Here is a 24,291-nt window from a genome sequence, read left to right as displayed (position 1 = left end):
CACGCCCACAGTGTCCAGTTCAGAGGTCTGGGGTAGGGCCTGAAGTTTCGCATTTCTAACAAGTACCCAGAGATGCTGAAGTTGCTGCTTTGGGGACCACACTTTAAGAACCACTAGTTTATACCTTCTTTATCCCCCCTTTCCTGGAGGTTACTTGGCCAGGTGGCCCTGGATCTATATGCACAAATGTAGGTATGCAACAGGATCCCAAGTGTGGAATTTCTCTCCTTCCCTCCTCATATATGGTTAAAAACAGTGAATAAGTGGGAAAAGATCCATGTTGGAATACTGTGAAAGCAATAGATTAGTTCTTTTATTGAGAAGAAAATGTTAATTGTATATAATTTTCCTCTTTTCTATGGTTACCATCACACATACAGTGCCTGTAGTGACAGGCATGATATTGGCAATCATAATTGTTTTGTTGTTGTTACCATGTCATAATTAAGATTTTTCAAAGTACTAAGATCTTTCAAAGTACTTTTCAAGTACTCAAAAGCATTATTCAAAGATTCTTGGTGAATTATTTACTTTTCTCTTAGAAAGCTCAGGAAAATGAGACAATACAACTTAGAAAATTATTCTGGTGAGCAAAAACTTGACATGTTTTAGAATTATATCCCTTCAGGAATCCAACTTGTCATCTCAAACTTATTTTATAAGCATTACAGCCAGTTCATCAGACCCTTAGAAAACCTATAACATCTCTATTCCAAAGATGGACAAATTTAATTCTAAAGCTTTAGGTAGTGGGGAAAGAAGGCTGAATCCTGTTTTAATAGATGAACAAAATTGCATTGTAGAAGTATGCGCTCCATTAGGGCTGTCAGAACTAATCAGAATAAAAACATCTACATTTTACATTTTGGTTTCTAGACCAGAATTCCTTCCATTTGACATACTGAACTATTTAGCATCTTCTGATTTTTTTCCCCTCCTCTTATCCCCAGAATTTCCTTTATCAGTCTCCTTTCTTTAAGTCTTGTTTCACCGCTGTTTTTGTTTCTGTTATTGCTTTTTGGCTTCAACAACAAAAATATTTCTTTCTCACAGTTCTAGAGGCTAAAAGTCTGAGATCAAGGTGTTGGCAGGATTGGTTTCTTCAGAGGCCTGTCTCCTTGGTTTGTAGATGGCTGTCTTCTCCTTTGTCTTCTGTCATTTTCCCTCCATGTGTGTCTGTGTCCTCATCTCCTCTTCCTATAAGTACACCAGTCATAATGGGTTAGGGCCATTATGAAAAGTATGAAAGTAAAATGACATCATTTTACTTTCATTACCTGTTTAAAGACTCTTCTTCCAAATACATCACATTCTGAGGTACTGGGGGGTTAGGACTTCAAAATACAAATTTGGGGGGAACACAATTTAGCCCATAACAAGCATAGCAAAGATACTAGCTGGGTATGTATCTTGGCAGTGTGAAAGGTTGAATTTTGTTGTTGTTGTAGTGGCGGTTGTTTATTTAATGTGTTCTTAATAATCCACCCTAAATTCAGGTCTTGATGACTCTTTTTTTAACTTAAATTTAGTTGACATACAATAATACGTAAATTTCAAGTGTACTATATGATGCTTTGACATTTGCATACATTATGAAATGATCATCACACTCTAGTAACCATCTGTCCCCATAATAAGTTATTTCAAAATTATTGATTATATTCCTTATGTTGTATATTACATCCCCATAATGTATTTATTATACATCAGGAGGTTTGTACCTCTTAATCCCCTTCACCTATTTTCCCCCCTACCCCACACCTCTACCTTCTGTCAAACACCAGAATTTGTTCTCTGTATCTATGTGTCTCTTTTCATTTTGTTTTGTCTGTTTGTTTTGTTTTTACATTCCACATGTAAGTGAGATCATGCGGTATTTGTCTTTCTTTGTCTGACTTATTTCACTTCTAGGTCCATCCATGTTGTCCTAGGTGGCAAGATTTTATTTTTTATGGCTGAGTAGTATTCCATTTTGTGTGTGTGTGTACACGTGCACACCATGTCTTCTTTATCCATTCATCAGTGGACACTTACATTGCTTCCATACCTTCTGTTATAAATAATGTTGCAGTGAACATTGAGGTGCATATATCTCTTTGAATTGGTGTTTGTTTTCTTCAGGAAATACCCAAGAGTGAAATTGCTGGATCATATGGCAGTTCTATTTTTAATTCTTGGAGGAACCTCCATACAGTTTTCCATAATGACTACCCCAATTTAAATTCCCACCAACAAGGCACAGGGGTTCCCTTTTCTCCACATCCTGGCCAAGATTTGTTACTTGTTGTCTTTTTTGATGCTAGCCATTCTGCCAGCTGTGAGGTGATAACTCATTGTGGTTTTGATTTGTATTTCCCTGATGATTATTGATGCTGAGCATCTTTTCACATTGCTGTTTGCCATCTGTCTGTCTTCTTTGGAAAAAATTCTATTTGGGTCCTCTGCCAATTTTTTAATCAGACTGTATGTTTTTTGATGTTGACTTGTATGAGTTCTTTGTATATTTTGTATATTAGCCCCTTATCAAATATATTGTTTGCAAATAGCTTCTCCCATTCAGAAGGCAGCCTTTTCATTTTGTTGATATTTTACTTCACTGTGCAAAAGCTTTTTAGTTTGATGTAGTCTCGTTTGTTTATTTTTGCTTTTCTTTCTGTTGCCTGAAGAGACAGATATATATATATATATATATATATATATATATATATATATATATATATATATATATATAAACTAAAACCAATGTCAAAGAGTGTATCTACAGCCTATGTTTTCTTCAAGAAGTTTTATAGTTTCAGGTCTTACATTTAAATTGTAAATCCATTTTGAGTTTATTTTTGTATATGGTGTGAAAAAGTAGTCCAGTTTTTCCAACACCTTTTATTGAAGAGGCTGTCTAGTCCCCATTGTATATTCTTGCCACCTTTGTCATAGATTAGTTGACCATATAAGTATAGGTTTATTTCTGGACTCTCTATCCTGTTACATAGAACTATGTGTCTGTTTTTGTGCCAGTACCATACTGTTTTGATTACCATAGCCTTGTAGTATAGTTGGAAATCAGGGCATGTGATACCTCCACCTTTCTTCTTTCTCAGGATTGTTTTGCCTATTCGAGGTCTTTTGTGTTTCCATACAAATTTAAGAATTATTTGTTCTAGTTCTGTGCAAAACATCATTGGTATTTTGATAGGGATTGCACTGAATCTGTAGATTTCCTTGGATAGTATAGTCATTTTAACTATATTAATTCTTCCAACCCATGAGCATGGTGTATCTTTCCAGTTGTTTGTGTCATCTTCAGTTGCTTTCATCAGTGTCTTATAGTTTTCCAAGTACAAGTCTTTTACCTCCTTGGTTAGATTTATTCCTTGGTATTTTATTCTTTTTGATATAGTTGTAAATTGGATTGTTGCTTAATTTCTTTTCCTGCTAGTTCATTTTTAGTTACAGAAATGCAACAGATTTCTGTATGTTTATTTTATATCCTGCAACTTTATCAAATTCATTGATGAGCTCTAGTAGTTTTTTGGTGGCATCTTTAGGATTTTCTATGTATAGTATCATGTCATCTGCAAACAGTGACAGTTTTACTTCTTCCTTTCCAATATGGATTCCTCTTATTTTCTTGTCTGATTGTTGTGGCTAGGACTTCCAATACTATGTTGAATAAAAGTGACAAGAGTGGGCATCCTTGACTTATACCTGATCATAGGGGAAATGGTTACAGCTTTTTACTGTTGAGTATGATGTTCACTATAGGTTTGTCATATATGGCCTTTATTATGTTGAGGTATGTTCCCTGTACCCACTTTGTTGACAGTTTTTATTATAAATGGATGTTGAATTTTGTGAAAAGCCTTTTCTGCATCTATTGATGTGATCATGACTATTTTTATTCAGTTTGTTAATGTGGTGTATCACATTGATTTTGAATCAAAAACAATCCTTTTATCCCTGGGATAAATCCCACTTGATCATGGTGTATGATCCTTTTAATGTATCATTAGATATTTTTTTCTAATATTTTGGGGGGAATTTTTGCATCTATGTTGATCAGTGATATTGGTCTGTAATTTTCTTTTTTTATTTAACTTCTTTATTGGAGTATAATTGCTTTACAATGGTGTGTTAGTTTCTGCTGTATAACAAAGTGAATCAACTATACATATACATATATACCCATATTTCCTCCCTCTTGCGTCTCCCTCTCACCCTTCCTATCACACCCCTCTTGGTGGTCACAAAGCACGGAGCTGATCTCCCTGTGCTATGCAGCTGCTTCCTACTAGCTATCTATTTTACATTTGGTAGTATTTATAAGTCCATGCCACTCTCTCACATCATCCCAGCTTACCCTTCTCCCTCCACGTGTCCTCAAGTCCATTCTCTATGTCTGCATCTTTATTCCTGTCCTGCCCCTAGGTTCTTTAGAACCTTTTTTTTTTAATTTAGATTCCATATATATGTGTTAGCATATGGTATTTGTTTTTCTCTTTCTGACTTACTTCACTCTGCATGACAGACTCTAGGTCCATCCACCTCACTACAAATAACTCAATTTCGTTTCTTTTTATGGCTGAGTAATATTCCATTGTGTATATGTGCCACATCTTCTTTATCCATTCATCTGTCGATGGACGCTTAGGTTGCTTCCATATCTTGGCTATTGTAAAGAGAGCTGCAAGGAACATTGTGGTACATGACTGTTTTTGAATTATGGTTTTCTCAGGGTATATACCCAGTAGTGGGATTGCTGGGTCGTATGATAGTTCGATTTTTAGTTTTTTAAAGAACCTCCATACTGTTCTCCATAGTGGTTGTATCAATTTACATTCCCACCAACAGTGCAAGAGGGTTCCCTTTTCTCCACATCCTCTCAAGCATTTACTGTTTGTAGATTTTTTGATGATGGCCATTCTGACTAGTGTGAGGTGATACCTCATTGTAGTTTTGATTTGCATTTCTCAGAGGTCTCTTAAACTATCCTCATATTTAAAAATTCTTTCCTTTTTCTGTTCAGCTTGGGTGATTTCCACTCCTCTTCCAGTTTGCTGCTATGTTCCTCTGTATCATCTAATCTACTGTTGATTCTTTCTAATGTACTTTATATCTCAGTTATTGTATTCTTTACCTCTGTCTTGTCCTTCTTTATATTTTCTAACTCTTTGTTGAAATTCTCACCTTATTCATTAATTCTTCTCCTGAGTTTGTTGAGCATTTTTATGATCTTTACCCTTGAACTCTTTATGAGGTAGATTTGCTTACCTCCACTTCATTTAGTTCTTTTTCTGAGATTTTGTTTTGTTCCTTAATTTGGAACATATTCCTCTGCCTCCTCATTTTGCCTAATTCTCTGTGTTTATTTCTATGTATTAGGTAGGTTGGTTACATTTCCCAATCTTACAGAAGTGGCCTTATGTACGATATGTCCAGTGGGGCAACAGCACACTCACCTCTGGTCACTAGAGCTGTGTGCTCTAGGGGTGCCCCCTATGTGGGCTGCATGGGCCCTTCTATTGTGGTGGGACCAACTACTGTAGGAGCTCTGGTAGGTGGGCTTTTTCCTGATCTGGTTGATTCCTAGGCCCTGCCTCATCTGGTGGCTGCTGGCATACTGATGGGAAGGGCCAGCTAATAACATGGCTAGCTGCATGGCCTGGTGATCTTGGAGCTACTGTTGGCCCACTGGTGGGTGGGGCAAGGTTCCAGAGCAGGTGGCAGTGGGCCCTGTGGGGTCCGTGTCTGGAGCTTACCTGCTGGTGGAAGGGCTGAGTCCTGGGGCTTGTTTCACCTTTGTCATTTGAAATGACAGAGTGGTCATTGTAAGGAACCTGGCACAAATGTTCCAGATTCCAATAGAGATACTCATTCTTAATAACAGTGTACACAGCAAAAATAATAGTAAAAGCATTTAAAGAAAATATAATTCTATTGAGTTTTTCTGTCTTTTCTTGAGTTCTTTATTTAAAAATTAATAATAGCTGTTTTGGAAATCTAAATTCTTTATTCTAGCATACTTTGATGAAAAACATCTAAATACACATGATTGTGAATTCAGACAGACACTAGGAACATGTTTTGGTGATTAGATGAAGCTACCTAGATTTGGAGTTAATATAGCTGGGCCTAACTGTTGCTACCAACTTTCTGATGTACTGCAATAAGCTAGGCCTTATCTCAAGTAATGCTGAACCAGTGATTACCAAACTGAGTTTTTAATCCCCACTTGAAATATTCAGTAATCATGACTATTTGTTCAGTAATCATGGGAATTTCTGCTCTAAAGATAGGTTATATTTTATACTATATACATGTATATCTTTGTAACTTAATAATATGTCATAGAAAAAAAATGCTTGTTCCAGACTTACCTGGAAACATTCATTTTTTTATTTCCAAACTGAAAAAGGAAAAATGAACCCTCTTACTAAATAATTAGTGGGGAATGGGTTGACACACAAGGTGTGGAACTAGAGATGAACTGTCAAGTATTTTTTCTAAATAAAGTAAACATTTATTCAGCATCTACTGAATATTCACATCTGCCAGGTGCAGTGTCAGGCACTGAAGATACAGTGAAAAGAGGCACGTCCCTACCCTTTATCTCTGAAAATGACACCATGTGATTTTTACCTGACTTTGTCCCTGTTGTGGACCAGTGTTCCAGGTCATGTGGAGGCGGAATTCAGAAGAGAGGAGTGACTTGTCCAGGAGGGCTGTGTGACTGGACGAAAAGGCCCACATCCATTGCACCCTGCAATGGGCACCCTTGCTGTCACTGGGCCACTGGGAACTGGGACCTGGTAAGAGTCAGTTATAATCTCTTTTGTTTATTTTTTTAAAATAGCATTTGTTTCCTTTTGATTTTAAAAGTCATATATAATCCCTGTAAATGTTCAATGTATACATTGATTTAAAGCATGTTTCTATATATTTCAGTTCTGTATTTTACTTTTCTGCTCTCTAATACGTCTAAGTCTGCTAAAACTTGACCCATGGCTGACATGGTGGTCAGTGTTAACTATCCTGAGTTCAGAAGAGAAAAAGACCAAATACTTTCAAAAGAGAAAAGATCAAATACCGAAAACTAGCCCAAAGGCACAAAGCCTAAGGAAAAGTGATTTGGGGTCCTAACATCTTGGATCCTCTGGCTTTTTGCAGAGCAAATAGGAGTTGCATGTGCCCTGAAGCTTGAGGCTTAGCATGATTTAGTGAATTTCAGGTCTCTTGTCAACCTGCAGATTATCGGTTTGCTAGATGGCCAGCATGTTTGATGGAAGGACAAATGAAATAGTTAAATTGTAAATGAGAGAAAGATTTATGATTCTTACAAAGTTTATTGTAGAAATAAGACTATCAGTGACACTGAAAATAAAAAAATTCTTCCACAGACAGATTCTTCCATCACTCTGACTTATTGTATCCTAGATTCTCTAGAGAATAAAGCTGAGGCAAAATCTAATACTTTATAAGGAAATACAATGTCAGGGAATCAGGAGTGACAGAAAAGAGGAAGGAGGCAGGGAAGGAGGAGAATCAAGTATGAGGTGGGGCATTACCAGGCTGACCATTTTTCCTAACTGACCACTGCTTGGTGTCAAGAGCAACTGATTGCCTGCTCTCGAAAGAAGGTCTTTTAAAAGCTGTTTGAACTACTGTCTCTTGGAGCAGTTTGTCCAGAGTCAGGAAGAGAGGAGACTATCTACCGGCTCCTATCTCCCAGGATTGTGTAAAAAGTCTCCCCTTAGATGGGTAGCACCCCCCATTGTCCTGGGTTATTTATGTGTGGGCAGATGTGTCTCACATCTCATTGGCAACAAGAAAATCCATTGTCAGGGTAAGAGGCACACAGCAAGGGCATGCATGAAGTGCAGGCCAATGAGTTGTGCTTCCATGAAGCTGGTTGCCACCTCAGCTGGGGCCCATCAAAGGCCAACATCTGGGAGACAGGTGAGCCAAGAGGATCTGATATACTAACCCCTCAACTATTAATATTTTTTTAAGTAACTTGTTCTTGTGTAAGTATATTTTGATGGTTATAATTATAACAGAGGCTAATGCAGTATTTTACCAAACATAATCCCAAGATATTTTTAGGTTTCTATGTTCTTAGCAGTTGTCATTGTTATAGTTGTGTAGTTATACCTGCAGAGCCATGATCAATTTGAATGCTGGCAGGTACTTTTTTTTTTTTTTTGATTGATTTTTGGCTGCGTTGGGTCTTCGTTGCTGCGTGCAGGCTTTCTCTAGTTGCAGCTAGAGGGGGCTACTCTTCATTGTGGTGCGTGGGCTTCTCATTGTGGTGGCTTCTCTTGTGGAGCACAGGCTCTAGGTGCGCAGGCTTCAGTAGCTGTGGCACGCGGGCTCAGTAGTTGTGGCTCACGGGCTCTAGAGCGCAGACTCAATAGTTGTGGCGCACGGGCTTAGTTGCTCTGCGGCATGTGAGATCTTCCCGGACCAGGGCTCGAACCCCTGTCCCCTGCATTAGCAGACGGACTCTTAACCACTGCACCACCAGGAAAGTCCTGTGGCATGTACTCTTAGAAAAGGCTCCTGCTGGTGCATCCAACTCAAGGTTGTATTGGTCTCTTCCCACTCAAATCCAGGAAGAACAAGATGACTTGTTATTGCTAAAGGAACATTATACATTAATCAGTTAGCCTGCAACAAATAAAAATACATATTTTACTATTTTTATAGCTTAAAAAATGCCTAGTAGACAATGAAGAATGACATCAACCATTCCCTTAGACAGAACCCATAGTATTTTCTATGAGTGCCCTATATTAATTGGCATCTAATGCTGATTCATGATGAATTGGCAAAGGAGATTCTGGTGTCTGGGCAAGCTTCTGGCTATACATTCTACTAAGCTGTCTGCCAGGTCCAGGACCAGTTTTCACCCTACCCCCATGGGTCATGTGAACAACAGAAAACAATGTCATACAGTTGTATTATTTTTCATATGAAGAAAATTTAATTTATATTTAGGCATCTTACAATATCTCCCTTGGAAATATACATTATTTCCTATTTATTGGAGGTTCAGTTATTTCTAATACCAATTTTCCTCATCCATCTTTGATTTCACAACCTGAAAAATTGTCCTCAACAGATAAAGATGTGTTTCAGGATTAGGCTTTTCATAAATACCCTGGAGCCCTGTGTAACAATTATAAGCATCACTAATCAAATCAAATGTGACCATCAGAAAAGAAAATTTGATACACTATGAACTGTCATGAGAATGCTATAAATTTGGGCCTATCCAGGGGAACAAAATCCTATAGATTAGAAACTACAGATAAACATTTTTAAGTGTCACTAGTACCAAGGCTCTAGTACCTTATCATTCATTGTAAAGGAAATTTGGATAATGCAGTTTTCTTTCTGGCAAGAATGATGATGATGCCCCAGTAAATATGACAGTAGTAATGATGTGTGAAACATAAGCTCTCAGGGTACACACTGAGAAGAGGAAATTGTCAAAAACATTCTCATTTTCCTGTAAGAATGCAGGCTGCTCCTCATTTTGACATTTAGGTAATGTCAGTGTTAGGTAACACTGAGGTTGTAAATTGTGAAGTTTTGTGTGGTTGTTCTTTAGCCAGATTCCAGTGCATTTCTTTGGTTATAATCATCTGTGTGAAGTTAGAATAGAAAGTATTAAAATCAGTGAGAAACTTAAAATCCATAAAGTATCTGACCCAGTAACTCTACCTTTAATAATTTAACCCACAGATATACCACCAGACGTAATCCTAGATGACTATAAAGAATGTTCATTGCCACCTTGTTATAATAGCAATTCCTGAAAATAATCTAAATGTCCATTGATGGAGGAACTGGTTAATTTATTAATTTATTATAGTACTTCCCTTTTAAGAATGAGGTAGACATGTATTTCTGAGATGTAAAAATTTCCAACAGCAGAAGTACAGAATTTCCTTAGAGGGAGGTAGAAGTAGCAGTTTCTTGGAGGTGGAGATGAGTTAAAGTTTCCTTGGAAGAGCCATGTACGACTAATTCATCAGTTGTGCATATCAGAGAATAGGGGGCAATGGAGGTGGCTCCACCTACCAAGCCAGCCTTTAGGATTGTCCTTGACCTCTTTACCTATTATTAAGAGAAAAGGAGAAGTTACCAGAGTTCAAGTAAGACATATGGATGGGTCAAATATATACATTTGCCTCTGTTCCCCAAACTCCATTAAACAGCCAGAAAAAGAAAAAAAAAACTGCTAAAAGTGGCACAAACCCACAAAGAAAGAGAAGAGGACAGGAGACAACAGCAAAGTGATGGGGTCAGTACACTTTTGGAAGATAGAAGTAAGTAGCCAGCTGTGTCCTGGGTTTAAGAGGTGGCTTTACTTTCTAATGTGAAACTGACTGTGCCTTAGCATCACCCTGGGGCAGCTGGTGGTGTCCAGGAGAATGAATGTCTGCTCCAGATTTAGATGCCTACTTGGGCTTTTATTTGGTTTGGGGTATTCCTGTCTTCTGCTCTGCAAGTTGGGGGAGCAAAGCTAGTGTCCCAGGAGACTTGTGCCACGGCTTGTTTGCAGTTTACACAAACTTGTTCACATTAAAGCTCCAAGTAGAATCTGATTGGCAAACTCCAGCTGCAGCATATGGAACTTCTAGATGTTCACTACCTTGAATGGGTGTCAGTGCCACTGAACCATGGGGGAGAGGAGTCGAGGGGCGGAGCCACTCTCTCCCTCTTCCTGGGAGAGCAATGGTCTAAGTCAAGGGCCAGTGAGCTTGAGGCCTTCCTCTCCTCACTCCTGCAGGAAGGGGGCAGTTAGGACCCCTCTTAAGCAGTCTTCTATTTCTTACCACTAAATTGGTTTCTTTTTTCATCCAAAAGTTGGAACTCCCCCAAATATGCTGTAGAAGCCAAATCTGAATTCTGAGATTTTGAAATATCTTAAACCATGAGAGAAGGTCTAGTTCTGTCCCATCTCTGATCAGCAGGCCCTCTGTCCCTTCCTCTCCTCTGAGTCAGACAGCTCTAGCAAGCAAGGTTACTTGGCTAGTTCCTAATGCACTGATGGGAGCCATCCCATTAAGGACGACCTCTACTCGAAACATGACCCTCTGGACATCAGATGCCTCATTTAGCAGGAAAAGGCATTGATTGGATACATCTATGTGACTGCGGGCATTTGTGGCTGTAGAGTCCTTGACCATAATGTTATATGTAATGGAAACTATCTTATAAGCCTGAAAAAATAAAGTTTTTATTTTCTAAAAAACAAAGTAGATACCCAAACTTACAATTGACTTAGTAGCATGTCAGAGAAAGCTAAAAACTGTCTATAGCAGAGATTTCCAGGTACATCTGAAGGCAGAGGTGAGGGTAAAGGGAAATGGGAGTTGGTTGAAAGTTTGTAAGAGAAGCAGTTGGATCTTTAGAAATTTTCCTACATCCCAACCATAGCCTGGAGGTCTTCTCTCTGATACCTTGGAATCAGGCATAGTTGATCAGGGCAAAAGGATTAATTATCTCACCAGCGATTCAGTGATGAAAATACAGTAAATAGTGTGATATCCCCCTCCCCTACTGAGCTCCACAACGGCAGGGGACCAGCTTAGCCTCAAGAGGAAAAAAACTACATAAGAGACCTCTTCCTGCTCACCTTCTATAAAGCCATGTCTCAACAACTGCCACCCATGGAACATCCAGTCAGCTCATTGGTGCCTCATCTTAAATATACATAGATAGCGTAGGATTTCTGGACATTTGAGAAAACCTATCACACCAAGAACAAAATAACAGAATGAACAAAACAAAAGGAACGCCAAGGAATAGAGACCATGAAAGAACTCCTCATAAAAAATATATAATTAGTCTCTTTAGGGAAATAAGAGACTATATCCATGAGCTAGCTTCTTATCAAAGGTATATAAAAAGCATATAAGGAGAATTTAGAAATTTTTAGAATAGCAAAGGTGAAAATTCAAACATGAGACTGTGAAAATAATGTGAAGAAATCTCTCAAGAAAATGAGGACAAAGACAAAATGAGATAAAAGGTAAGGAAATTAGAGGATCAGGCCAGCAGGCACAACATCAAAATAATAAGAGTTCAGAAAGGGAGGATGGATGGGATTGACATGTATACACGGATGTATATAAAATTGATGATTAATAAGAACCTGCTGTATAAAAAAATAAACTAAAATTCAAAAATTAAAAAAAAACTAATTAAAAAAAGGGAGGATGGAGAGGGAATGGAAGTGAGGAAATTATCAAAGAATTAATACAAGAAAAATGTTCCAAAACTGAAGGACATGTGTCTCCATGTCCTTCATTAAATGCTATGAAAAAAGGAAAAACGTCAGAGGAGAGGAATATCTGATTCTACAACACCCAAAAAAAAATTTTATTTTACATGGTTGTTCCAAGAATTGAACTCAAGGATATTGCCTATGTACTTACAGTGCCTGACATATATTAATAGTAAGTGCAAGAAAATTATTAAAGGACTTCCCTGGTGGCACAGTGGTTAAGAATCTGCCTGCCAATGCAGGGACACGGGTTCGAGCCCTGGTCCAGGAAGAGCCCACATGCCACGGAGCCACTAAGCCTGTGCACCACAACTACTGAGCCTGCACTCTACAGCCCACGAGTCACAACTACTGAGCCCATGCACCACAACTACTGAAGCCTGCGTGCCTAGAGCCCATGCTCCACATCAAGAGAAGCCACTGCAATGAGAAGCACGCACACCGCAGCAAAGAGTAGCCCCTGCTCACCGCAACTAGAGAAAGCCTGCGTGCAGCAAAGACCCAATGCAGCCAAAACTAACTAAATAAATAAATTTATTTATTTTTTTAAAAAAAGAAAATTATTCAATTGAGATGCTTGCATTAGTTTGTACCAGTTTTAAATCATCAAATGGTTTCTTCATTTGATCTATGTTGGTTGAGTGATAGCACTAACAGAGTCCAGTCTTCATGTTTCTATTTTATAGCTTCTCACAGAGAGTCTTTGCTGATCATCTGCTGAGCCCTGGGAATCAACCTTTCCAAACAGGCCAGTTTAAGCTGAAGAGAAGCATCCAGGACTGAAAGAGCATAGTACAGAGTTCAATGTAGGGTGCAAAAAATTCAGTTGCTCAGCAATCTTAGCTTAGAGCTAAGCCCCAACTAAGCCCCATCCCTATTTTGGGTGCTCAGTTCTGCACAAAGATCCCTTATTTTGGATACAAAGAAGTGGAACTGAGCATTAAGAGAGTTACCTTGTCTCTAAAACCCCAAACTCATAGCATTACCACAATTAACAAAACCCAAATCAGTAACCATGCTTCCTGCTTAATCCTCTAATTTAATACAACACAAATTCATGCATCTTCTCCATCACAAGTTATTTAAATTAGCTAATAAATGCACAGGCAGTGACCTCTCTGCTTATTTTTGTGCTTGGCTTGGAATTAGCTCTTCCATCTTGTTTGTTTGTTTGTTTTGTATTTTTAATTTAATTTTTATTTTTTTTTTATTTTTTTTTATTTTTTTATTTTTTTTTTTACATCTTTATTGGGGTATAATTGCTTTACAATGGTGTGTTAGTTTCTGCTTTATAACAAAGTGAATCAGTCATACATAAACATATGTTCCCATATGTCTTCCCTGTTGCGTCTCCCTCCCTCCCACCCTCCCCATCCCACCCCTCCAGGCTGTCACAAAGCACCGAGCCAATATCCCTGTGCCATGCAGCTGCTTCCCACTAGCTATCTACCTTACTGCGTTTGTTAGTGTGTATATGCCCATGACTCTCTCTCGCCCTGTCACAGCTCAGCCTTCCCCCTCCCCATAACCTCAAGTCCGTTCTCTAAGAGGTCTGCATCTTTATTCCTGCTTTACCCCTAGGTTTTTCATGACATTTTTTTTTTCTTAAATTCCATATATATGTGTTAGCATACGGTATTTGTCTCTCTCTTTCTGACTTACTTCACTCTGTATGACAGACTCTAGGTCTATCCACCTCATTACAAATAGCTCTAATTTTTATTTTATATTGGAGTATAATTGATTTACAGTGTTGTGCTTCCAGTGTCCAGCAAAGTGATTCATTTATACATACACATATATCCATTCTTTTTCAGATTATTTTCCCATATAGGTTATTACAGAATATTGGGTACAGTTCCCTGTGGGTCCTTGTTGACTATCTATTTTATATATAGTAGCGTGTATATGTTACTCCCAAGCTCCTAATTTATCCCTCCCCCCCAACCTTTCCCCTTTGGTAACCATAATTTTGTTTTCAAAGTCTGTGAGTCTGTTTCTGTTTTGTAAATAAGTTCATTTGTATTACTTTTTAAGATTCCACATGTGATATCATGATATTTGTCTTTCTCTTTCTGACTTACTTCACTTAGTAGGATAATCTCTAGGTCTATCCATGTGGCATTATTTCATTATTTTTATGGCTTAGTAATATTCCATCGTATATATGTACCATATCTTTTTTTTAATCTTTTTTTTATCTTTTTTTTTTAATTGGGGGCATAGCTGTTTTACAGTGTTGTGTTAGTTTCTACTCTACAGCAAGTGGAGTTCCCTGTGCTATACAGCAGGTTCTCATTAGTTATCTATTTTATACATATTAGTGTATATATGTCAATCCCAATCTCCCAGTTGTCCCCACCTGCCCTTTCCCCCCTTGGTGTCCGTATGTTTGTTCTCTACATCTGTGTCTCTATTTCTGCCTTGCAAACCAGTTTGTACCATTTTTCTAGATTCCACATATATGCATTAATATTTGTTTTTCTCTTTCTGACTTAATTCACTGTGTATGACAGTCTCTAGGTCCAACCATGTCTCTAAAAATGACCCAATTTCGTTCCTTTTTATGACTGAGTAATATTCCATCATATATATGTACCACATCTTCTTTATCCATTCGTCTGTTGATGGACATTTAGGTTGCTTCCATGACCTGGCTATTGTAAATAGTGCTGCAGTGAACACTGGGGTTCATGTGTCTGTTTGAATTATGGTTTTCTCAGGGTATATGCCCATTAGTGGGATTGCTGGGTCATATGTGTTCTATGTGTAGTTTTTTAAGGAACCTCCATACTGTTCTCCATAGTGGCCATATCAATTTACATTCCCACCAATAGTGCAAGAGAGTTCCCTTTTCTCCACACCCTCTCCAGCATTTATTGTTTATAGATTTTTTGATCATGGCCATTCTGACTGGTATGAGGTGATACCTCACTGTAGTTTTGATTTGCATTTCTCTAATAATTAGTGATGTTGAGCATCTTTTCGTGTGTTTTTGGGGCCATCTGTATGTCTCTGTTGAAGAAATGTCTATTTAGATCTTCTGCCCATTTTTTGCTTGGGGTTGTTTGTTGTTTTGATATTGAGCTGCATGAGCTGTTTGTATATTTTGGAGATTAATCCCTTGTCAGTTGCATTGTTTGCAAATTATTTTTTCCCATTCTGTGTGTTGCCTTTTGTGTATGGTTTCCTTTGCTGTGCAAAAGCTTTTAAGTTTGATTAGGTACCATTTGTTTATTTTTGTCTTTATCTTCATTACTCTAGGAGGTAGATACACAAAGATATTGCAGGGATTTATGTCAAAGTGTGTTCTGCCCATGTTTTCCTCTAAGAGTTTTATAGTATCCAGTCTTACATCTAAGGCTTCAATCTATTTCGAGTTTTTGTGCAAGGTGTTATGGAGTATTCTAATTTCATTCTTTTATATGTAACTGTCCAGTTTTCCCAGCACCACTTATTGAAGAGGCTGTCTTTTCTCCATTGTATATTCTTGCCTGTAACAACCTCGTTTAACAGAGGAAGAAAATGAGAGGTTGAATGAGATCCAGGACAATGTGCAGTGAGTGAAAAAGCCCAAGTCTCCTGAATTCTGGTCCAGTACCTCCAGTACCCTTTATCATATTCTGGCTTGATTAACTTCACTTGTTCTTCCCTCTGTCCTCTGTTGCACACTTTTATTTACTCAGGATCAGTTGAGTAGCTATTTTCTTACTTTTCTCTTGTCCATATCCATGGAAAATTTGATGTGAATTCACTGAATAAAATTACCTTTAGGTTTAATGAGAGTAATCTCTGACGTTATAAAACAGACATAAAGTTCCATGCTGATCACCTTGCTCTAGGCTTTATGAAGAGTAGAGTAAAATAAAGTAGTGGATGTTAAGAAGAATTTGATGTTTCTCCTCTTATCCCACATTGGAGTTTTATGGGAAACAGGGTTTGGTAACAGTATTCTGAGTTTCAGTGGTATCCAGTGTGGGTATTTTTTTAAGCCTAGTAATCTTGTTGACCAATAATATTTCAAATGGCAAATGGGATATTTAGGGCCTGGAGATTTTTCCAGAATTTACCATGCAGCTGTCTTTTTCGGCCAATCAATGGGTATTTACTGAATGGTCAGGCTGTGTTTAGCACTCACCTACTTACCGTGCAGAACAAAGAAAGAGGAACTGGTTTCTGCCCTCTGGGAGATTTTGATTATGTAAGACAGATGAGGCGAAAAGTAGTAAAACATGAAATAGACTGTAAACCATAAGAGTATATGTGGGTCACTATAGCCAAAAGGTGGAAGCAACCCAATGTCCATCAACAGATGAAAGGATAAAGAAAATGTGGTACCTACATACAATGGAATATTATCCCACCTTAAAGAGGAAATTCTGACACATGCTATAACATGGAGGAAACCTGGAGACATTATGCTAATTGAAAGAAGCAAGTCACAAAAGGACAAATATTGTATGATTCTACTTTTATGAGGTACCTCAAATAGTCAAGTAGACAAAAAATAGAATGGTGGTTGCCAGGGACTGGGGCAGGGTAGGTTGGGGGTACAGAGTTTCAGTTTGGAGAGATGAAAAACTCCTAGAGATGGATGGTGGTAATGATTACAGAACAATGTGAATGTATTTAAGGCACTGAACTGTACTGTGAAAAAATGGTTAAAATAGTAAATTTTATGTTTTATATATTTTACCACAATAAAAAAATTTTTTAAAGAGCGTATGGATATATAATAAATTCAGACACATTTTCTTACATCCCCAGGATAGTTTCCCAGGCCAGAGAATCTCCCTTCTGCTTCCAGGCAGCCACATCATGACATTACATGAATCTTGTCTGTTAGGTGGCTTGAGGCCACACATGGTACAGCTAGGTCCATTCCAAATTCCCTCTCCATTCCACCTTGCTTTTTCCTCTCCCTCTTCCCTTTTGATCCTCCCTCAGCTTTCCTCGTAGCTCTGTCCCCTCTCCTCACATCTGACTCCCAGTCCCAAATCAAAACCAGTTCAGAGAAACTGGATTGCCGAGGCACCAGAGTCCAGATATGAAATTGTTTTCTATTTTGCTTGCAGTTCAACCTCTGTCCACATTCTTCAGAGAACCCAATTGTAAATTAAGCTGAATTCAGTTCACACAATCTATAATATAAACTCTTCCGAAATTCACATCTCCAAATTATTAGTGCCTTTATTCTATGACTCCTTCAAAAAGCCTTGTGATAATTGAGGCTTGACCCTATTTGACGACCGTGGGGTTAAAGCAGTTATGCTGGAGTTTCCCTGGTGATCCTGGGGGAGAATTCTGACTCTCTCCCTGTGCCCCTCTCTTCCAGTGCACTGCATCCTGTGGAGGTGGCTTTCAGAAGAGGACTGTCCATTGTGTTGCCTCAGAGAACAGTAAAACTGAAGACCAGGACCGATGCCTGTGTGATCACGAACCCAGACCCCTAGAATTCCAAAAATGCAACCAGCAGGCCTGCAGGAAGAATGCTGGTAGGTGAATGACTTTGCTCAGGGGCACAGAGCTTTTCATAAATAAGTTGTCCTGCATGACTTGATTTGTGGGTAGTTTTAGTCCCCTTTTACAGAGCTAAGAATGTTAATGCTGAAGAGGCCAGCCAGCTCCCCTGGGAGCCATCTGTCTGATTCTGTGAATTTCGACATTAATTCCTTGAGGGATTATCTCATCCATTTTCCTAACTCAAAGCACGTTTACACTGACTTCATCCCACACAAATGAGAATCACTTCCATTTTTTCAAAGATTTCTGAGAAATGCTCTAACCTTTCTCAGGAACCCAGTCAAGTACTGAATGGACCTATCAATCTTGCACTGCTGTCTGAGGTCAGGTTCCATAGAAACAGACCCTGAGGTGCAAACTTGTGTGCAAGGGATTCATTCAGGAAGTGCTCCCAGGGAAGATAGCTAAGGGAGAGGGAAACAAGACAGAAAAGGGAGGAAGCACAGCTGGGCTGCCATCTCAGGCACATTCCTAGCTTCAGCCTGCTCCCACAGGGAAGCTCCAGGGTGAAAGTTATATCAGAGTTGTCTGCTCTTGAGGCCAACGAGCTGAGAGTTCACATACCCACACCTTTCAGCCATTGGCCAACAGCTACCCAGGGAAAGTGGATTTGCAGGTATTTAGGGCTCTCTACCAGTGGTAGTCTTTTTCCAAAGATTCTTAAGGATGAGAGGTAGTGAAACCTGCTGTTTATTAATCTGCTCCTACCTCCTTCCAAGCACTGAGGGCTGGCATTCAACAGAGACTGCTGTCAGAGTTAATATCCTGAGAAGAGTTTCCCTAAGGATTGTTTATTTACAAATCATGTATTTATTTAACAGATATTTGCTGGGCACTTACTTTGTGTTAAACATAATGTCAAACAAGGAACAAAATCACCAACCAGTGAGATACTGATCAAGGCAGTAAGGGTGTTATGACAGCACTTGGGAAGGGTATCATATGGAAACTGGGGAGAGGAGGGAAGGCCTCCAGAGGAAGTGAAGGATGAGTAGAGAGGTCGGGGGAGAGATTCCAGGAGCAGCTTTCAGTGTCTGTAGTAAGCAGGAAGAAGATGATGTCATGGCATATGAGTCTAAATGCAGTACACAGTTCCAGGGGAGTTAGGAAACAGTGGGGCTAGAAGGGTAAGCTGCAACTAGAGGATAAAGAGCCTCATGAAGCAACGCTGATGAGTTTGGACTTTATCCCTAGGGCAGAAGGGAGCCATTGAAGTATTCCTAACAGGGGATTGATGATAAGAAAGTCATGCAGGCTGCACTGTGGAAGATAGAGAAAGGAACCAGTTCAGAGACTACAGCTGCACCCCAAGCAGTTGTACGTGGCATGAACTAAGGCAGTAGAAGTGCAGATAGAGAGAAGTGAGTGGATTCAAGAGCTACTTAAAAGAGACACCTGACAGGACTTTGTGCCGGGGAAAGAGGAGGGAGAACAAAGCCCAGATTTCCGACTTGGGCAGCTGAGTAGATGAGGCTACCATTCTGTGAGAGACGAAGCCCAGGGGTGGGTTTGGGAATGGGGAAAGGTAATGCATTCTGTTTGGGACATGTTTGTTGAGGAGCAGATAAATCATTTAGGTAGGAGTGGTCTGTGATTGGTTTTTCCACAGGTGCAGAGGTCAGGAGAGAGGTGTGGGCTGGAAATCCTGAACACAGTGCACTGAGGGGAAAATGCTTCAGGTCTAATGATCACATGCAACTTCTTTCTGACCAACTTGCATTTGAGGCTGGCTGTCATTGACCTTACTTGAACCTCCAAACAGAGCTACCTAGGGCTCATTTTCAGAGGTATTATTAAGTTTTAGCCTTCCAGACTCTTGCTACTCAGTGTGGTCCCTGGACTAGCTGCACTGGCATCACCTGGGAGCTTGTTAGAAATGCAGGATCTCAGGCCTCACCCCAGCCCTACTGAATCAGAATCTGCATTTAAACAAGATTCCCAGGTGATTTGGATGCACGTTAAAGTTTGAGAAGCACCCTGTTCTATTTTTTTAAATTTTATTGAAGTATAGTTGATTTACAATGCTGCATTAATTTCTGCTGTACAGCAGTGATTCAGTTATACATTTACATATTCTTTTTCATATTCTTTACCATCATGGTTTATCACAGGTTATTGAATATAGTTCCCTGTGCTATGCAGTAGGAAGGACCTTGTTTATCCATTCTATATATACTAGTTTGTGTCTGCTAATCCCAAACTCCCAATCCTTCCCACCGCCCTCCCCCATGGCAACCACAAGTCTGTTCTCTGTGTCTTTGAATCTGTTTCTGTTTCATAGATAGGTTCATTGGTGTCATATTTTAGAATCCACATATAAGTGATATATGCTATTTGTCTTTCTCTTTCTGAATTACTTCACTTAGTATGATAATCTATAGGTACCTCATTGTAGTTTTGATTTGTATTTCTCTAATAATTAGCAGTGATGAGCATCTTTTCATGAGAAGCACCCTGTTCTAGACCAAGGGGTCAATTTGGGACACTTCCTTTCATGTCATCTCATCACATTCTTTGGTACCATGTTTTTAAAATGCTGAGAGTATAGAATCCTTCTAAGCTGTGATGGTTTTTATATAATTGAGGCAGCAGCACAGTCTTGGTTGATCATGCCTAGTGTTATTGTTTTTTGTCTTTGTCCGTACCACACGGCATGTGGGATCTTAGTTCCCTAACCAGGGATTGAACCCGTGCCCACCTGCAGTGGAATTGCAGAGTCTTAACAACTGGACCACCAGGGAAGTCTCTATTGGTTATTTTTAAATTATATATACATTGCACTGCCCAGCAATAAGACAGTTGAAGACAATTTTCAATCATCAAAATTGGGTTAAATGCATATCTGGTATTTTTTACATTGAAATGTCACACTGAAGAGATGATGACTAATGGTTAGCTGACAATGGATGTAAATAAAAATGAATTCCACTCACCAAAAATTATCAGGGCCACAAAAGGTAATTACAAGTTTCTCTCGAAGGCAGAGTCATGCTTACTCATATAGAAACAATAGGAAAGAGCAGCTGCAAGAAATTCCTTGACTTAAAAAAAGCCGACCACCCACCCTAACCCCTGTACCCTCAAAAATGCTTTGAAAACAAGCCATTCAATGCCCAGATTCTTCTCAGCCAGCCAGCCATCACAGTAAACATGCCCCCATGCCCAACCTGTAAAATCAGGTGTGAATTCATGTAAGGTTTGTTTTCCTCCAGGCCATTTTACTTTCTTTAGGTGCCGTCTAAATTGTTAATGACTTAGAATCTAAATCAGAACTACTATTTCCATAGTGGGAGCTATAGAACTCTTTCCAAGCATATGGGTTAAAAAAACATCAAAATATACAAACAGCTTATGAAGCTCAATATCAATAAAACAAACAACCCAATCAAAAAATGGGTGGAAGATCTAAATAGACATTTCTCCAAAGAAGACATACAGATGGCCAACAAACACATGAAAAGATGCTCAACATCACTAATTATTAGAGAAATGCAAATCAAAACTACATTGAGGTATTACCAGTCAGAATGGCCATCATCAAAAAAATCTACAAACAATAAATGCTGGAGAGGGTGTGGAAAAAGGGGGCCCTCCTGCCCTGTTGGGTTTGTATCAATGTAAATTGATACAGCCACTATGGAGAACAGCATGGAGGTTCCTTAAAAAACTAAAAATAGAACTACCATACAACCCAGCAATCCCACTACTGGGCATATACCCTGAGAAAACCATAATTCAAAAAGAGTCATGTACCACAATGTTCATTGCAGTACTGTTTACAATAGCCAGGACATGGAAGCAACCTAAGTGTCCATCGACAGATGAATGGATAAAGAAGATGTGGCACATATATACAATGGAATATTACTCAGCCATAAAAAGGAACGAAACTGAGTTATTTGTAATGAGATGGATGGACTTAGAGTCTGTCATACAGAGTGAAGCAAGTCAGAAAGAGGAAAATAAATACTGTATGCTAACACACATATATGGAATCTAAAAAAGTGGTACTGATGAACCTAGTGGCAAGTCAGGAATAAAGACAGAGACGTAGAGAACAGACTTGAGGATACAGCAGGGTAGGGGAAGCTGGGACGAAGTGAGAGAGTAGCACTGACATATATACACTACCAAATGTAAAATAGATAACTAGTGAGAACCTGCTGCATAGCACAGGGAGATCAGCTCAGTGCTTTGTGATGACCTAGAGGGGTGGGATAGGGAGGGTGGGAGGGAGATGAAAGAGGGAGGGGATATGGGGATATATGTATACATATAGCTGATTCACTTTGTTGTACAGCAGAAACTAACACAACATTGTAAAGCAATTATACTCCAATAAAGATATTAAAAAACAAAGAAAAACAAAAGGGCAACATGCACCCCAATGTTCACTGAAGCACTATTTACAATAGCCAGGACATGGAAGCAACATAAATGTCCATCAACAGATGAATGGATAAAGAAGAAGTGGTACATATGTACACAGTGGACTATTACTCAGCCATAAAAAAGAACAAAATTGGGTCATTTGTAGAGACACAGTTGGACCTAGAGACTGTCATACAGAGTGAAGTCAGAAAGAGAAAAACAATTATCGTCTATTAACACATATATGTGGAATCTAGAAAAATGGTACAGATGAACCTGTTAGCAAGGCAGAAATAGAGACACAGGTGTAGAGAGCAAATGTATGGACACCAAGGAGGGAAAGCAGGGGTGGGATGAATTAGGAGATTGGGACTGACACATGTGCACTGCCATGTGTAAAAGATAGCTAGTGGGAACCTTCTGTATAGCTTAGGGAGCTCAGCTCAGTGCTCTGCAGTGACCTAGATGGATGGGATGGGGGAGGAGTGGGAAGGAGGTCCAAGAGGGAGGGGATATATGTAAACATGTAGCTGATTCACTTCATCATACAACAGAAACTGACACAACATTGTAAATCAACTATACCCCAATTTTTTAAAAAGTCAAAAAAATTCATCCAGAAATATTTACTGAATATCAGCTATCTTCTAGGCATTATATTCATGATGATTAAAAAACAAAAGCAAAACCCTAATGCACACCATTCTTGGGTTGTTGTTGTTGTTTAATTTGGGGAATGAGGGGTACAGAATGCAATAGAAAAATACAGAAAGTAATAAGGATAGTACTTAAAGCTGATACAAATAAACATTTGAGTCAGCAGACTTAAAATTTTTTCTTCCAGTTTTATTGAGATATAACTGACACATAGCACTGTATAAATTTAAGGTGTACAGCATAATTATTTGATTTACATACATTAGGGACTATCACAATAAGTTTACTGAACATGCATCATCTCATAGATACTAAATTAAAGAAATAGAAGTTTGTTTTCTTGTGATGAGAACTCTTAGAATTTACCCTTAAAAACTTTCATATATATTGTACAGCAGTGCTTATTATATTTATCGTGTTGTATATTACATCCTTAGTATTGTAACTGGAAATTTGTATATTTTGACTGCCTTCCTCCACTTCCCCCTCCCCTACACCCACCTCTGGTAACCACAAATTTTATCTATTTTTCTGAGTTTGTTTTTGAAGTATAACAACACCGTGTTAGTTCTTGGCACACAAGATAGGGATTTGATATTTCTATACATTTCAAGCTGATCACAATGATAAGTCAAGTTACCATCTGTCGCCATTCAAAGATATTACATAGTTATTGACTATATTCCCTACACTGTACATTTCATACCCATGACATTAATTTTATAACTGAAGTTTGTACCTCTTAACCTCCCTCACCTACATCTTTCCTCCCCCTACCCCACACCCCTCTGGCAACCACCTGTTTGTTCTCTGTATCTATTAGTCTGTTTCTGTTTGGTTTTGTTTTTTAGATTCCACAAATAAGTATACCATGCAGTACTTGTCTTTCTCTGAGTTATTTCACTTAACATAATAACCTCTAGGTCCATCCATATTGTCGTAAATGGCAAGATGTCATTCGTTTTCATAGCTGAGTAATATTCCATTGTGTATATATATACCACATCTTCTTTATCCATTCATCTATTGATGGGCATTTAGGTTGCCTCCATATATTGGCTAGTGTAAATAGTGCAGCAATGAACATAGAGGTGCATATATCTTTTCTAATTAGTGTTTTCGTTTTCTTTGCATAATACACTGGAGTGGAATTGTTGTATCATATGATAGTTATATTTTTAATTTTTTGAGGAACCTCCATACTGTTTTCCATAGTAGCTGCACCAATGTACATTCCCACCAACAGGGCACAAGGGTTCCCTTTTTTCCACATCCTGGCCAATGTTTATTATTTGTTGTCTTCTTGATGCAAGCCATTCTGAAAGGTGTGAGGTGATATCTTATTGTGGTTTTGATTTGCATTTCCCTTTTCATAAGTGATGTTGAGCATCTTTTCATGTACCTGTTGACCATCTGTATGTCTTCTTTGGAAAATTTCTATTCAG

General features: G+C 38.7%; 1 protein-coding gene across 1 annotated transcript in view; it reads left to right on the top strand.

Moving 5' to 3' along the window:
- The window catches only part of ADAMTS12 (ADAM metallopeptidase with thrombospondin type 1 motif 12), a 387,137-nt gene that overhangs the window by 343,229 nt on the left and 19,617 nt on the right, over positions 1–24,291 (top strand). The window contains exons 21-22 of the mRNA XM_060146935.1: positions 6,663–6,806; positions 17,631–17,790. Of these exons, the coding sequence (XP_060002918.1) occupies positions 6,663–6,806; positions 17,631–17,790 (304 nt within the window). The remainder of the gene's footprint in view (positions 1–6,662; positions 6,807–17,630; positions 17,791–24,291) is intronic.

This window comes from Lagenorhynchus albirostris, chromosome 3, assembly GCF_949774975.1.
Source record: "Lagenorhynchus albirostris chromosome 3, mLagAlb1.1, whole genome shotgun sequence".
NCBI lineage: Eukaryota > Metazoa > Chordata > Mammalia > Artiodactyla > Delphinidae > Lagenorhynchus > Lagenorhynchus albirostris.
Note: the sequence above shows the minus strand (reverse complement) of the source record. Positions and strands in the feature narration are given on the sequence as shown.